Source organism: Acomys russatus, chromosome 1, assembly GCF_903995435.1.
Source record: "Acomys russatus chromosome 1, mAcoRus1.1, whole genome shotgun sequence".
Classification (NCBI taxonomy): Eukaryota; Metazoa; Chordata; class Mammalia; order Rodentia; family Muridae; genus Acomys; species Acomys russatus.
Window position 1 is genome coordinate 120885251 of NC_067137.1, and position 15339 is coordinate 120900589.

Sequence of the window (15339 nt, forward strand, 5' to 3'; positions counted from 1 at the left end):
CAGACTGACAGACCCTCCGGACTTTGTCTTACCACCCCAATGAGTGAGGAACTTGAGAGGAAAAAAAAAATCACACACACACACACACACACACACAGGTCCCTTTATTCTGTTCAAAGTGGGATTCTGGCTTTAAGCAGTTGCAGCTGTTTGTGGTTCCCATCCTGGAGTTACAGCAGGAGGCTGCCTCTGGCAGGGGGGTGGGGTGTCACAGTGGAGGAGGGACCACCCCCATAGGGCCTTCCTGGGAAGAAAAGCAGAAAGCAGGATTGCTAGGGTAACCCCGAAGCTCCAGGAGGGAGAGCTAGGTCAGATTGGCTTGGGTTAGAATTGTTTCAATAAAATTACTTGCAGATAGTAAGACGTGGGACCCAGAGGGAGAAAGGCAATTGTGTAGAGCTGTGGATACAAAGAAACAAGCCGTGCCAGAAGAGCTTTTTCCTCAATTTGTTGACTTTGACCAAAGACAGCCAAAAAGAGAGGGGAAGGACACGTGCCTCTTGGAGCTTCTCCCTGGGCCCCAGAGGCTGGCCTTCCCAAGGCCATGCCTGGAGTCCCTTGCCTGGTGGGCCCTGCGGGCAGTCTGACTGTCCTCCCCCCCCCCATTGGCCCGAGTTACCAGTTCACTGTGAAAAAGGCAGAGTCCACCCTGTGCCAAATATTTGTTCTGATGGTCTTGAGAAAAACTTGGAAATAAATAAATAAAGCACTGCTGAATGTAGGAGGAGGCTGGATGGGAGGAGGTTGCTGCAAGGGGCAGCTAGGGAGGACAGATGGTGGCTGAAACTCCTTAAGGGATAAGGGTGGGTGGGGCCTACAGAGTATGAGGAGCCCAAAGAGGGCTTAGGGGCCTGTGCCGGGGGCACACAGGATGGCAAGAACAGGAGGCACCGGGGAACACGGGCATGTGCCTAGGCCTCCGGGCCGCGGCAGAGCGCGTGAGGGCTCGCAGACCTGGCCACTCCCGCAGCCATCGCGTCGCTTGCCTGGGTCCCTGGGAGGGCAGAGCCAGTACGCAGCCGCGCGCGCTCGCTCCCGCGCCTGGGCGCCGGAGACGCCCTGGGGCGCGCGCCTCACTTCCGGTAGGCGGTGATTGGGTGCGCTGCGCGAGCCCAGTCCTGCCGGCCAATAGGCGGCGCGGTGCGGTAGGGGGCGGGGCGAGGGCGCAGCCTGGACACCGCCCGCGGGCCTGCCCGCCTCCCGCCGGCCGCCGGCGCCATGTGACCGCGCCGCCGCCCTCCGCGCGCCCGGCCCGCCCGCCCGCCGCGCTCCCGCGGCCCGGCGCAGCCCCAGGCCGCCGAGGGACGGCGGGGCCGGCGCCATGGCCGAGCGGGGCCGCCTCGGCCTGCCCGGCGCGCCCGGCGCGCTCAACACCCCGGTGCCCATGAACCTGTTCGCCACCTGGGAGGTGGACGGCTCCAGCCCCAGCTGCGTGCCCAGGTACGCCCCCGCGCTGCGCTTTGTCCGCGCGCACCTGCCCGCGGGCCGGGACCCCGCGTCCCCGAGCGCGCGCCGGCGAGAGCAAGGCGAGGGCCGGGGCGGGGCAGCGGGCCTCTGGCTCGCCGGGCCAGTGCTCTGCCCGCACCTTGACACCTGCGTCTCGGGCGGGGCTGCGCAGCGGACCTCAGGCGATGGAGCTCTCGCCTGGTGCCAGAGCTCTCCTCCCGCGTGCAGCGGTACTGTCACACCCCAGAGGCCTGGGCCTGAGGCTCATAGGACAAGGCACTATTGCCTCTCCCTCTAGACCGCGCGGGTCAGGTCTGCGCTCTTCACCTGTCGGCCTGTGGGAGTCCCTTGTACTCTATGCTTGGAGCTGTTAATTTTGCCATTGCACAAGCCTGGCCTCTCTATTCCCTGGGTAGGCGACCTCCTCCTCGTGCCATGCAAAGGGTTAGACGAGATTTACACACCGGACGGACGCTGTGGCCACCCACCTCTGTGTGGACCTACAGCTTCCCGTTCTGCTGACCAGCTTGAAACTTTTGTGATTTCTTCTTTGCTAGGATCCTAATCGGGAACTTCAGCTAGTGAGGGAAAAGAGGAACTCCAGACACCATGCTAAGGGCGCTGCAGGCTTTCCTCTGCGGAGACTGGGAAAAGTAGGCTTTTCACCAAAGAGCCTTCCAGGCACAGAACCTGGACAGCGTGCCCCGAGGGGATCAGTGTAGAGTTGTTAGGAAACAGAGTATTTCACTGCAGGCGAACTTAAAGGTTGGCCTGTGGCACCTACTCTGCAATGCTCTTTCAGCAGGTCTCTGAGTGTGGTGTTGGGGTACAGGGGCCACTAGGTAGTGACTTTGCCCTTTCAGAGTGTATAAGCACTCTGGATCTGGCTGTGCCTTCGGGAAAGGAAGGATGGATGCTGAACGGCTTCCTAGACCTGTGGGGCATGTGTAGGACTGAGACCTGAGGTCAGCTTTTGTCTCACTGGGAGCATCTCCCCAAGGACCCTCCCACTCTAATTCTGTCTCTGCATTATTGCCCTGAGCATCCAACTTCACACTGACCCTTGTATTCCTTTAGAAGCCCGAGTTCCCTAAATAAGAGCTAAGGATTGGTTAGTTGGTGGTGCTCTCTCTCTTCTCTCTCTCTCTCTCTCTCTCTCTCTCCCCCTCTTCCTCTTTTCTTTCTTCATTTCTTTGACACTGAATCTCATGTTGCTGAGGCTGTCCTTGAACTCCTATGCTCTTGCGATCCACCCCTCCCCTACCACACGCACATACTTCAGCTTCTTTTATTTTATTTTTTCTTTTCTTTCTTTTTTAAATTTTTATTTATTTATTTATTTTTGAGACAGGGTTTCTCTGTGTAGCCTGGGCTGTCCTGGACTTGCTTTGTAGACCAGGCTGTCCTCAAACTCACAGCATTCTGCCTGCCTCTGCCTCCTGAGTGATGGGATTACAGGTGTGTGCCACCACGCCTGGCTTTTAGTTTCATTTATAGTTAGAACTACAGATGCAGGTACATGCCCCACACTCACCTAAGACTGAGGCCTAAACCTGGTAAGGAAGGGGACTGAGGCCTTTTTACTTTCTCCTTAAAGGTGGATTGTGTTTGTTTGTTTGTTAGTTTGTTGAGACAGGGTTTTGCTTTGTAGTCATGGATGGCCTTGAATTTGTCCAGGGCGGCCTTAAACACTTCATCCTCCTGAATCTGTCTCCTGTGTACAGCGATTATAGGCCTGCTTCGTGCCTGCTCTGGTCTCTGTCTTGTAGAACCTAGAAGACCCTCCTCTTTCTACAGGAGAAGGCGGGGTCAGGGTAGTCTGCTTTAGGACAGGCTTGGACACAGGGACGGATGATGACGATTCTGGGGTGAGCTGCAGCAGGTGCGGGGTGCGCTGGGCTTTGGGCTTGGCAGAGGTGAGAGGCTCTCTCTGGACGGGTGAGCAGATGTTCTGTGTGTGGAAGCACGCAGTCACAGTGCGTGTCTGCCTGTTCTCTGTCCTGAGTGTTGTGCCCATCTGTGCCCTGCTGCTGTGTGGCTGCACCCTCAGCAGTACCCTCTGACCACCTGCTGCGCAGCGCTGCTCTTTTGGGCACTATCTGCAGAAGGGCCTGTAGTCATGTACCCCGAGTTCTTTTCACTGCTGTCTTTGCTCAAGTCTTTACTGAGCTGCATCTGTGCGGGTGGCCACAGCATCATCGTCAGAGTGATGACCCGGACATCTGTTGAGGGGATATTACAAATCTGTCATTGCCACCAAAGAGGAGGTTGTCTTACCTGTCTCCCGAGCGCATGCCTGTCCCTGTGGCAGGCCGCAGTGCCTTGACCGAATTTTGTCACGTAGGAGGACTTAGGGTGTGGGTGTGTGTTCCCTTAGTGTTACTACTCAGTTGCTTCCCAAAACAGTTGTACCAGCTCTGGCCCCAGCACCAGGGTGAGAATCCTAACTGCCTTGCACTCTTGCCAAGCTGGTGGGTGTGAAACACTGTTGTGATTCCAGTTTGAGTTTCCCTGACTATGAATCCAGACCATTGGTACTTCCTTGTTAGTGAGATTCCTATTCATAGCTTCTGCCAACTTTTCTTCCCCCTTTCCCCCTACTTGAATCTCAGCAGTTTCTGTAAGGGATAGTAATCTTTCCCCACCTACAACTGGTGACATGCAGGGCTGGCCTGCAGGGTGGGGGGTGGTGAGGCAGGAGTGCTATCCATCCCCCTCACTTTGGCATTGGTTGGTTTCAGTTCCCCTTCCTTCCTGGGAGGTAGTGAGACAGTTCTCCAGCCCCAGGGGGATCCGGGTGCTGAGGCATCCTGGGGCTGGTGTGAGGGAGGACCCAACTCCTGCTATTCATGGTGGCCCAGGCATGTTGCCCAGTTCCCCTGGCCCCAACAGCTTAGCTTGGTGCATCTTGCCCCTGCTTGCTGCTGAGATTCCAGCTACTGCTCAACAGGGTCTTTGCCACTTTGGAGCTTTGTGCTCTCACTTGACTTCATGCTGATGTTTATCAACACATTTCCCAGTGTGTGCACCTGCACACTGTTCACAAGCCTTTGCCGACTTCTAGCCCATGTGTTTGGTCACTTGAGGTGAGGTGGTGCACACCATTGTAGATGTGTGTTTGTGGAAGGCACAGACACCTCTGTCGTCCCACAAAGGAGCTCCCGTCCTCCTTCAGTCATCGTGATGCCACTAGCTCTGGACTCCCAGGCAGATTCTCCCCACAGGGCCCTATGCGTGGAGCGAGGCTGTCCTTGACGCATCCGTGCTGCTTTGTCAGGAGACTTTGCTTTTTGTTGTTACCTGGTACTTCCTTGTAAGAAGGGACCCACAGTTTAGACATTGAGTTCTTTGTGGTTTGGGGCTGTCGTTTGGCAACTGTTTTCACGGGTTCACTGTGGACCTGGGTCCCCGATAGCTGCAGTGGAGGGGAGACCGTATGTGCAGCTTCGTAAGAAAGCTCCAGTTTAAAGTGACAGCCCAATCTTCCACTCTCCCAATGGTCCTGGGTGGTGTGGGGAATTTTCCTGAGCCTGTCTTTGGAGATGAATAGTGGCAAGGGTTTCCCCGTGCGTTGTTGCGTTTCTGAAGTGGAGGCTGTCTCCTGGCTTCTCCTGGGAAGGCTCTGCTGTCCTCATGCAGCTGAGGAGTCCTTCACACAGGGGGAGTGGGTGCTCACTGCCAGTGCCTCTACCCTGGGGTTTGCACTCTTCTTCTTCGTGGTGTGCTCTGTGACTTCACTTGAGACTGGTCTCACTGTGCTGCCAAGACCGCCCTCTTACCTCAGCCTTCTGAGTGGCTGGGACCACAGGTGTGATTGTGTACCCAGCTCTAGTATTTTGGGGTGAGCAGGGGTTGTTTGCTTCTGTGTCCCGTCTTAGAAACCTTAAGTTTTGAATGCATTTAATGTCTGGCTTTTCCATCGGCTGGGCAAACTGTGACTGTGGCATCAGATAGGCTTTGAAATGCCCGTGCACTCCCCTGAGCTCCACTAAGCTGCATGTGGCTGTCAGGGAATGGCCCCAAGCTGCTCCTCAGGCACGTGCCTTGCCTTGGGCTGAGGTCTGTGATGCATCCTGAGGAATGTGTCGGTTCTGCTGACAAATCCTATGTGTCTGCGTCAGACTTGCTCCTCACTGCTCCCACTGTGGACATCCCAGTGAAAGTCATCTTTTCTGCTCTGGTTTCTCCCCACAGTCCTGGACAACGGGGAATTTTCCTTAGCTTCTCCTTGGGGATGGGTAACGTCAAGGGCTTTCCCATGTGGTGATCAGACGTACAGAAACTGAGTTTCCTGCCGCTGACTGTATATCTGGCACCCAACTTACTTGGGTTGGTTTGCGTCCTGCCTGAACAGCCATTTTAGCTTTCTTTTTTTTTCCAGACAGGGTTTCTCTGTGTAGCCCTGGCTGTCCTAGAACTCACTCTGTAGACCAGACTGGCCTCGAACTCAGAGACTTGGGGTGTGTGCCATCGCTGCCTGGTTACTTTTTATGTAGCTCAAGCTGGTTTCCAGCTTGCCCTCCTCTTGCCTCAACCTCCTAAGTTTTTGCATTGTAAAAATGAGCCACAATACCCACTGCTGTGGCCATTGAGGGATCTGTTGTAGATTTTGAAGAGACAGTTGGGAAAGTCAAGAGTCTTGTCCTATTATGGGTGAATATGGCTTTTTGAAACATTATCATTATTTGGAAGGGCATGGTGACTCAGTAGGTGAAGGTGCTAAGCTTGGTGGCCTGAGTTCCATCCCAGGACACACACTGTATTAAGGAGAAAAACCTACTCCACAAGTCGTCCTATCTCCACATGCGCACAGTGGCACAGGATCCCTTCCATAAATACACTTATAAAAAGTTATCGTTAGGCCGGGTGGTGGTGGTGCACACCTTTAATCCCAGCACCTGGGAGGCAGAGGCAGGAGGATCCCTGGGAGTTGGAGGCCAGCCTGTTTTACAAAGCGAGTTGAAAATGGCCAGGGCTTCACAGAGAAAACCCTGTCCCAACCCCCCCAAAACCCCAAAATTATCTTTGGTGGGTGTTATATGTACTCATTTGAATACCCTCCCCTCTTTTGCCTTCTTTTTCTCATCTTTGTTTTTGTTTTTTGTGATGCGCTTTGGGTATTGAGTTCTCTGGGCCTTACTTGCCCTAGGTAGGCACTCTTCTACTGAGGTAGAATCAGCCAGCTGATTTTTTTCCCTTTGCCTTCTAGTGTGGTAAATTACTTAGATTGTTTTCTTTTTTTAACTGAAAATTTATTTACTTATTTAGTTTTAGGATTAAATTCATCACGATTCTTGGGGGAGGGGGGGGATCCCAGTGTGGTCATATGGTGATGCCTCTTGTGTGTTGGTCTTTACACTGGGCCATGTCTCAAGGGCAAAGTGCTTTGAGGTAACTCACAAGGAAGCAAGTAGACTTGCTTCTGTTGTTGAGACAAAGTCCTATAATGCAGAACAGACCCTCCAGCAGTGTTGTGTGTCCTCTGTCATCCCTCCCCGCAGGGGATTAAAGGTGCGCACCACCGCTAGACCTGGTCCTCCCTGTGGAATGTTTAACCTCAGACTCACAGAGCCTCTTTTCCCCTTTCAGTTTTGGAAGGTTGTGTTTTTCTAAGTATGTTTGTACTTCATCTAGATTTTTCAGATTTATTGACATGGAGTTGTTTGTAATGTTCTGTTGTTTTCTGCCTGTATGTGGGATTTAGTGATGTTTCCTTACAGTCTTTCTTTTTTAAGATTTATTTATTTATTATGTGTATAGCGTTTTACCTGCATGACACCTGCAGGCCAGAAGAGGGCACCAGATCTCAATATAGATGGTTGTGAGCCACCATGTGGTTGCTGGGAATTGAACTCAGGGTCTTTGGAAGTGCTCTTAAAGGCTGAGCCATCTCTCCAGCCTCCTTTCAGTCTTTCCATTACTGCTTCGAGACAGGATTTCACTCCATAGCCCCGGCTGGCCTGGATCTTGCTATGTAGACCTTGAACTCACAGATCTGCCTGCTTCTGCCTCACAAGTTCTGGGATTACGGGTATGTGCCATCACACCTGACTCCATTTAATTCTTCCTATTATTTGTACATGTGGTGTGCGCTCCTGACTCCTCTTGCCCAAGAGTCTGTTGGCTTTTTAAGTGAGTGTGAATTTTGCGTTTTCTACTTGTAGTCCTTGGCCCTGTCTTCCCTTTCCTTCTCCCTCTGCTGGGGGCAGAACTCAGGGGCTGTGCATGCTCAGCAAGCACTCTACCTACTGAGCTACACTCCAATCCTTCCTTCCTTCTTTCCTTTCTTTTCTTTTCTTTCTTTTTTTTTTTTTTTTTCCTTTTTCTTTTGAGACAGGGTTTCAGCTCTGGCTGTCCTGGACTCACTTTGTGGACCAGGCTGGCTTCGAACTCACAGAGATCTGCCTGCCTCTGCCTCCCGAGTGCTGGGATTAAAGGTGTGTGTCAACACCACCCAGCTCTAATTTCTTAAATACATAGCTAATTGCTTTTCCTCTTTCTTTTTTCTTTTTTTTCGAAATAGGCTTTCTCTTTTTAGCCCTGGTTGTCCTAGAACTCTTTCTGTAGACCAGGCTGTCCTCAAACTCACATGGATCCACCTGCTTCTGCCTCCCAAGTACTGGGATTAAAAGGTGTGCACCACAATAGCCTAGCTCCTCTTTCTCTTCATATAAGCATTTGTAGGTATAAGTTTTTCTTGAAGAAATGCTTTAGTGGTATTCACAAGCTTTTATGTACAACATCTCTCAGATTGAAGTATTTCCAGTATTTTTGTTATTCCTGATTAAGTTTATGCAGTATTTTTAGGTGTCTTAATATCCAAGCAGCTAAGCCGGGCGTGGTGGCGTGCGCCTTTAATCCCAGCACTCGGGAGGCAGAGGCAGGCGGATCGCTGTGAGTTCGAGGCCAGCCTGGTCTACAAAGTGAGTCCAGGATGGCCAAGGCTACACAGAGAAACCCTGTCTCGAAAAAACCAAAAAAAAAAAAAAAAAAAAAAAAAAAAAAATCCAAGCATCTATTTTTTTATAGTTCTTCATCTAGTTGTCTCCTCTTTTTCTGTTATTCATTTCTAGTTTGTTTAAGCCACATTCATGAAAGTGGTCAGTCTGATACCAATCCCTGAACATCCTTTTGGAATCTGCTTTATGGCTCAGGCTGTGGTCAGCTTTCACACATGGTTTGTCTGCACCGGAGGTGAATTTGTATCTGGGAGCTGATAGGGCATAGCTTGCTGTCTGTCTGTGTGTCCATTGGACAAGCTTAGCTTGTTATAATCCTCAATGCTGTTTGCTTTAGGGCTACTTTGGGAGTGAATTAAAGTGAGAAAATGTTTTCTATTTCTCTTATTCTGTCAGTTTTTGTTCTATACATTTTTGGAGTGTTATTCTATGTGCATTTAAGAATTAGAATGCCTTCTAGGTGTTGTGAACTTACCCCCCTCTCCACCCACCCCTGAGACAGGGCTTCTCTCTGTAGCCTTGAATGACCTGGCCTTGCTTTGTAGACCAGGTTGGCCTCGAACTCACAGTGATCTGCCAGCCTCTGCCTCCCTGAATGCAAGATTATAGGCGTGCACCACCATGCCTGCCTTACATTTACTTATTGTGTATATGTGTGCATATGTGTATATGTGTGGGGGTGTGCACATGCCATGGAACTTGTGTGGAGGTCAGAAAACAAGGTTTGGAAGTCAGTTTTCTCTTTCTGCTCTGCAGGTCCTGGGGATCACGCTCAACTCATGAGGCTTGGTAGCAGGTACCTTTACCCACTGAGCCATCTTGGTGCCCAGAAATTCCTTTAATTTATTTTATTTTTCAATTATTATTTTGTGTGTATGAGTGTTTTGTTAGAATGCCTATCTGTGTACTGTGTTCATACAGTATTCTTGTGGGACAGAAGAGAGCATCAGATACCCTGGAACTGGAGTTACAGACAGTTGTGGGCCATCATGTGGGTGCTGGGGATGGAATCTGGGTCCTCTGGAAGAACCAGCCAGTGCTTTTTTTAAAAATTGTATTTATTTATTATGTGTACAGTGCCCTGTCTGCATGTACGCCTGCAGGCCAGAAGAGGCCATTAGATTACCTTATAGATGGTTGTGAGCCACCATGTGGGTGCTGGCAATTGAACTCAGGACCTCTGGAAGAGCAGTCAGTGCTCTTAACCTCTGAGCCATCTCTCCAGCCCCCAGCCAGTGTTCTTAATGCTGAGACATTGCTCCAGCCCCTGAACTTCCTGTTTTACCCACCAAATGCCCCCCTTCCATGTGATTGATGGATTGCCACCCTTTGAAAAACTAAAGAGAGAACAGCACAGAAGTCACCATATCCTGGCTGCGATCTGTTCTCTTCCAGCCGAGGCAGGAAATTGAACCAAAAGTAGCTTGGCTTGAATTTATAGATGTAAAAATAATCGAATTTAGGAATGGGGTGTGTGTGTGAAGAAAGAGTGGAGAGAGCAGATTTAGGGGACAGCAGAGGGTTGGGGGATGCTGGACATGGGGTCACTTGTAGCCCATAGGCCACATAGTGTCCTGAGTGTTGTTATTAGAAACAGGCATCATGATGGCTGGGCTGGGCTAGGCAGGGTAGCATCTGCCAGGGACTGTCCTTTGAAGCTATGCTCACTGGAAGGAACCGTGGGATGCTGGGAGTAGGTGGGAGGGGTGGATCAGCTGCCCCGCATGGCTCCTCCACCAGCCCTGGTTTTGCAGGTTCTCCCTGGTGGCATCTTCCCTCCTGTAGTGTCCTGTGTAGTTAGGCCTGAGTTCAGGTCTGGGGAGGGGTCTGAGACTGTAGGGTAGGGAGGAGCCATGCCTGTGCTCTAGTTACTCCCATGCACACACCCAGAGAGCACGGGAGGCTGGACAGCCAGGACAGCTGCTGGATACGCTTTCACTCATCTCTGGTATGTCATGGGATCTAGATATTTAGCTGGCAATGGAATGTGCAGACATGGAGGGCTTGGCCCTCACAGGCTCAGGCCTCTGGCTTGTAAAAGGTCTCTTTCCAGGTCCCATGTTCTGAAGGCTGCTTGGGGCGTGGGGGGGGGGGAAGCCTCTGCACTGAGGAGGAGTCTGGACAACGAAGAGTCATGTACACAAGATGAAGGGAGCCTCTTCCCTCTTCCCATAGCCCAGGGTCCTGGGGCATGGAGGGATGGCCAGCTCCTCTCTGAGCGTCCGGCCTCCCTGTGACGTGAGAGGCAGTCTGTGCAGTCAGCCTCACTTTTCTTTTGCTAGTTCACTTTTTTGCTTCCTAGAAAATAGCTTTCCACCCAAGAAAGGGTAGTAGTAACCTCAGGGGAAGCACTCACCACCCCCCAAGGTTTTCCCAGGCCTGCGTGTGTCTCAGGACACCCCCCCCCCCACTCAATGTAGACATTCCAGCTGCCCTTATGGAACACTGTGTCTTGGTCCTGTTACCAGTCCACATGGCCATCACCGAGGCCTGAGGCAGGGGACTGGCAGGCCAACAGGAACAGCTGCACCACCAGCTGGGGAGTGCTCTGCTCTGAGACCACTCAAGGATACCGGGAGGGCCTCTGCTTGGGGTCAACAAAACCACATATGCTCTGCACTTAAAATAGAAGGCCAGGCTGCATGTTAGGACAGTGGTTCTGACTCCCCCTCCAGCCTGGGGGGGGACCCCTTTCTGTGGAAGGTGAGTTGCCCTCAGTGCAGGAAGGCAGTATAACTAGATAGCCCAATAAAGTTGATTTTTTTTTTCAGAATTTTTTTAAGTATGTCTGATTAGATATACAGTTCCTTACGAGTTTCCCTTCCAGCATCTTCTAGCTGCTTTAAGGATGATGAATGGCGGTGAGCATTATTGCTCTCACCGATGGGTCTGGTTGGAGGCATCATTGGACCCACAGCCATGCAGTTGGGAGCTTCCGACATCACTTCAGTTTTCTCCACCTGCATTCTTGTGGGGCCGAGAGGAGAGAGGAAGGTGGAAGCTGCCCTTGGTCTGCCCGTGCTGCTAGTGCCGCTGGACCATCAGTAGCTCTGGCTGGCTGTAATTGGCACTCAGCAAGGTGTGTCTGTCAAAGTGTCAGCTACTGACACTGTTTTTTTTTTTTTTTATTCTTTTTTGTTTTCCCAGCTCTGTTTGCTGCATGTGAGTATAGCTTCTCTTGTTCTGATTGAAACATTTTTTTTCCCTTTACTGCTCAGTGCCCTCTTAGGTAGAAGCCACTTGGTTAGACCCCTTGAGGCCTGCACCCAGCAGCGAGCCTAGTCCAGGCCATCTGTCTGCTGGGCTGCATGCTCCACCCTTTGAGCTCTGGAGTCCAGCTGTTTTGTGCAGTTGTTTCCTCCATCCTCATAGGCTGTGCTTTAGAAGTGCGGGCATTGTTCTCCAGCTCCCCAGGCCTGAGCGCAGGTGGCTTTGCCAGCTGACTCTGTGAATGTGAGACTCTTGGCTTTGCGGATGTCATTCCACAGTGTCCGCAGTTCCCCCTAATGTGCTATCAGCCTGCCGCGCTCAGGATTTGCTCGTGTGGCCTCAGCCGAGGTTATGAGGAGGCAGCTGGGCATTGGAGACTCCCTGAAAGGGGGCCCAGACATTTGCTGTGAAGCCCATACTTGATGCATCCTGCTTTGTGTTTGTAACAGCTGAGGTGGGAGGTGCTGAGGCGGGAGGTGCAGGGGGGCATAGGGTACATCTGGGCCCTGATTGATTGTGGGGTCTCTGGTTTTTCCCAAACACGGATACTTTCTACATGAGGCATCGTGGCCCAGCCTAAGACGGGTGCAGGGGCAGTCATGGTCCTGCACTGTATCCCAGGTGGCCCTGGAGTCTGAGCATGTTGGGTGGATTGTGGTGTGTGAGTCCTCGACTGCATGGTGATCCACCCCACCCAGCACCTTACCTTCCTCCTGTGTCCCAGGGGAAGCAGGGTTTTGCTGTTGTCGTTGTTGTTGGGTTGGTTTGGTTGTGATTTTTCTTTTTTTTGGTGGTGGTGGGGGGGTGGATTGGCTTTTCTAGATAGGGTTTGTCTGTGTAGCCCTGGTGGTCCTGGATTCACTGTGTAGACCATGCTGGCCTCGAACTCACAGAGATCCACCTGCACTGTGGTTGCAGATGTACACCACCACACCTGGCAGGTTTTGGTATTTCTTTCTTTTTTCTTCTTCTTTTATTTTAGTTTTTCAAGACAGGGTTTCTCTGTTATCTTGGCTGTCTTGGACTCACTTTGTAGACCGGGCTGGCTTCTATCTGCCTCCGCCTCCCGAGTGCTGGGATTACAGGCGCGCACCACCACGCCCAGCTCTTTTTGGTTTTTCAAGACAGGCTTTCTCTGTGTAGTCCTTGCTGTCTTGGACTTGTTCTGTAGACCAGGATGGCCTTGAACTCAGGGATCCACTTGCCTCTGGCTCCTGAGTGCTGGGACTAAAGGTGTGTACTGCCACCACCTGGCTCAGTTCTGATTCATAACAATGTCCATCCTACACATCTTTCTGCTGTGAGGGCAGGAGGAAATCCAAGACAATCTCACGGCCCACCTCTGATACACACCCCCACACACCCTCACACACACCCTGTTTTAGGCAATGCCTAGGGTGTGCCTACCATCCTGCTGCCTTCAGACCCCTCCCACACCCCACACACCTGTGTGCAGGGCAGCATTGCAGCTCCTTCCTTCTGTCAATCCAGAGCCCTTAGCAAACAGTGGAAGACGCACTCCGGGCCTCCTGGCTCTCAAGGCTTGGTTTGCTTCTCAGCCCCCTCCTGGTATTCTTGAGGGCCCCCTCTTCCCTCAGGTACCTTAGTGTTCACTCTTGTGATCAGATAGTTGGAGTCACCTCCACTGTGTCTTCCAGAAGTGCCTCATATCTGGTAGGTGGTGGGTCTGTCTTAAGCCTCATTGGAGGTACTCCTATATGGCACCACATTGGTAGCTACAGTGTGGAACAGTGCTCTGCAGTCAGCCAGCCGGGCCCCATGGAAACTGTCATTATGATGGCCTGCCCCACGGGTGCCAGCCAACTGTGGAGATGGTGTTAAAGCAGCCTGGGGACACCTGGGACAGGCAGCTTTGGGTGACTCCTTAGAGAGCTGAGTGTTTGAATTAGTCCCCTTGGTGAGACAAGAGCCGGAAAACAGCTGTTAAGGGTTTTAAGGGGAGAAGGATTTATTTTGCTCAGTTTCAGAGGTCCAGTCCTTGCAAACTGAGAGGGCAGTGTTGAGCAGAGCTGCTTACCTCATGGCAGACAGGAGGTGAAGAGCTTGCCTGTGCTGCGGGCTCTCTCTCTTTCCTTCCTATTCTACCTGCTTCCAAGTGTGCAGTGCCTCCTACGCTCTGGGTGTATCTCTTGGCCCCCAACAGCCTCATAGCACACCTAGAGGTATACTAGTTTCTTGGGTGTTTTCCAAACCAGAGGGTGGCCTGTTCTTTTTGTTTGATGCTTTTGAGACAGGCTGTCACTTAAGAACAGTCTGCCCTAGAACTGAATATGTAGTGGGGCTTGGCCTTGAACTCCTGATGGTCCTAAGTACTGGGATTACAGATGTGTGCCACACCTGGATTGTATCCCCACTGTAACACTTCACCCTCTGTCCTGTGAGCCATTGTGGGAGGGACAGGAGGTGAAAGGTGTTGGCACTTAAGTTTAGAAGTGGCGGGTGGCTCCCAGGCTCTCACTTTTCTGATTTGAGATTTCATACTGTAGTGCAGCTGCCACAAGATGGTTGCTTAGGCCAGAGGCCTGCAGTGTGAGTCCAGCAAACCTTGCAGGAAGGCTCATGAGACTGCCCCAGGGCCTGCCCAACAGCTTAGATCCCTGCACCAGATGAGCACTGCCACGGAGGACATGGCGGACACTTGCACTCACAGCATTTGTCCCTGAAGGACATCTCCATCAGGCCCTTGCTTGCCTGGGCACTGTATGTGGCTTGTGGAGGCTGTGGGTGACTTTGAGGTGACTGTGGCATTGAGCCTGGCCCTCATAGAGCCTTGTCTGTCTTCCTCTGATGTGGCTGCTTGCAGGGCAGGGCTCCCTACGCAGTGTCCTACAACAGGGCTCTGCACTTCCTCTTCCTTTCTGGGCCTTGTCTTCTGTCACTCTGCAGCACCTCCCAAAAGATGGGCCCCTGATCATGGGTCAGCAGAGTGCTGAGGTCCTGGAGCCTGGCTTCCCTCATAACCCTAGGAAGCCTGATGAAGAGGACAGGAAGAATGCTATCCCCCCACAAAGCCAACTGCAAGCTAGGCTGTCCTTGCTCCTGAGTGACACTCCCACGCCCGTCTCTGTGTCAGATACTTGACAAACTTTTTGTTTGTTTTTTGAGACAGGGTTTCTCTGTGTAGCCTTGGCTGTCCTGGACTCGCTTTGTAGACCAGGCTGGCCTCGAACTCAGAACGATCCATCTGCCTCTGCCTCCTGAGTGCTGGGATTAAAGGCGTGGGCTACCACGCCTGGCCCCTTGATAAACATTTTTAAACCTCACCTCTCAGATGTCTAAGTTCATGGTCGTGGCTTTTAAAGCTGTGGGGAAGCAGAATATAAGGTAGAAGGGCATGGTAGAAGAAAACTACTCACCGTGTGAAAGACAGGAAACAGAGAGAGACAGGAAAGGGCCAGAGTCAAGAGGGACATGGCAGGGTGACCTCTTTCCTCCAACCATGCCCCACCTTCCAGAGTTCCAGCATCTTCCAGCTGTAAATCAGTCTGCGGTTCATTGACTAGATCAGTGCTTTGTGATTTAGTATCCCTGGAAACACCCCCACGGATGCACCAGGTCATTTCAGTCCAGTCAAGTTAGCAAGCAAGACTGTCACAGCCTCATAGTTGCATGCCTGTGTGTGACACAGGAGATAGGCTCAGAGCAAAGAGACACCCCTTTTGTCATCTGTCAGGTGCACAGCACACCTGCATACCTGGGCTTC

At 52.0% G+C, this 15339-nt stretch overlaps 1 protein-coding gene across 2 annotated transcripts in view; it reads left to right on the plus strand.

Moving 5' to 3' along the window:
* Window positions 1–1311: 1311 nt before the first annotated feature.
* Window positions 1312–15339, plus strand: part of Pacs2 (phosphofurin acidic cluster sorting protein 2) — a 54515-nt gene continuing 40487 nt past the window's right edge. For both annotated transcript variants that reach the window (XM_051152405.1, XM_051152413.1), the window contains exon 1: window positions 1312–1440. In XM_051152405.1, coding sequence (XP_051008362.1) covers window positions 1322–1440 — 119 coding nt within the window. In that variant the 5' untranslated portion in view covers window positions 1312–1321. The remainder of the gene's footprint in view (window positions 1441–15339) is intronic.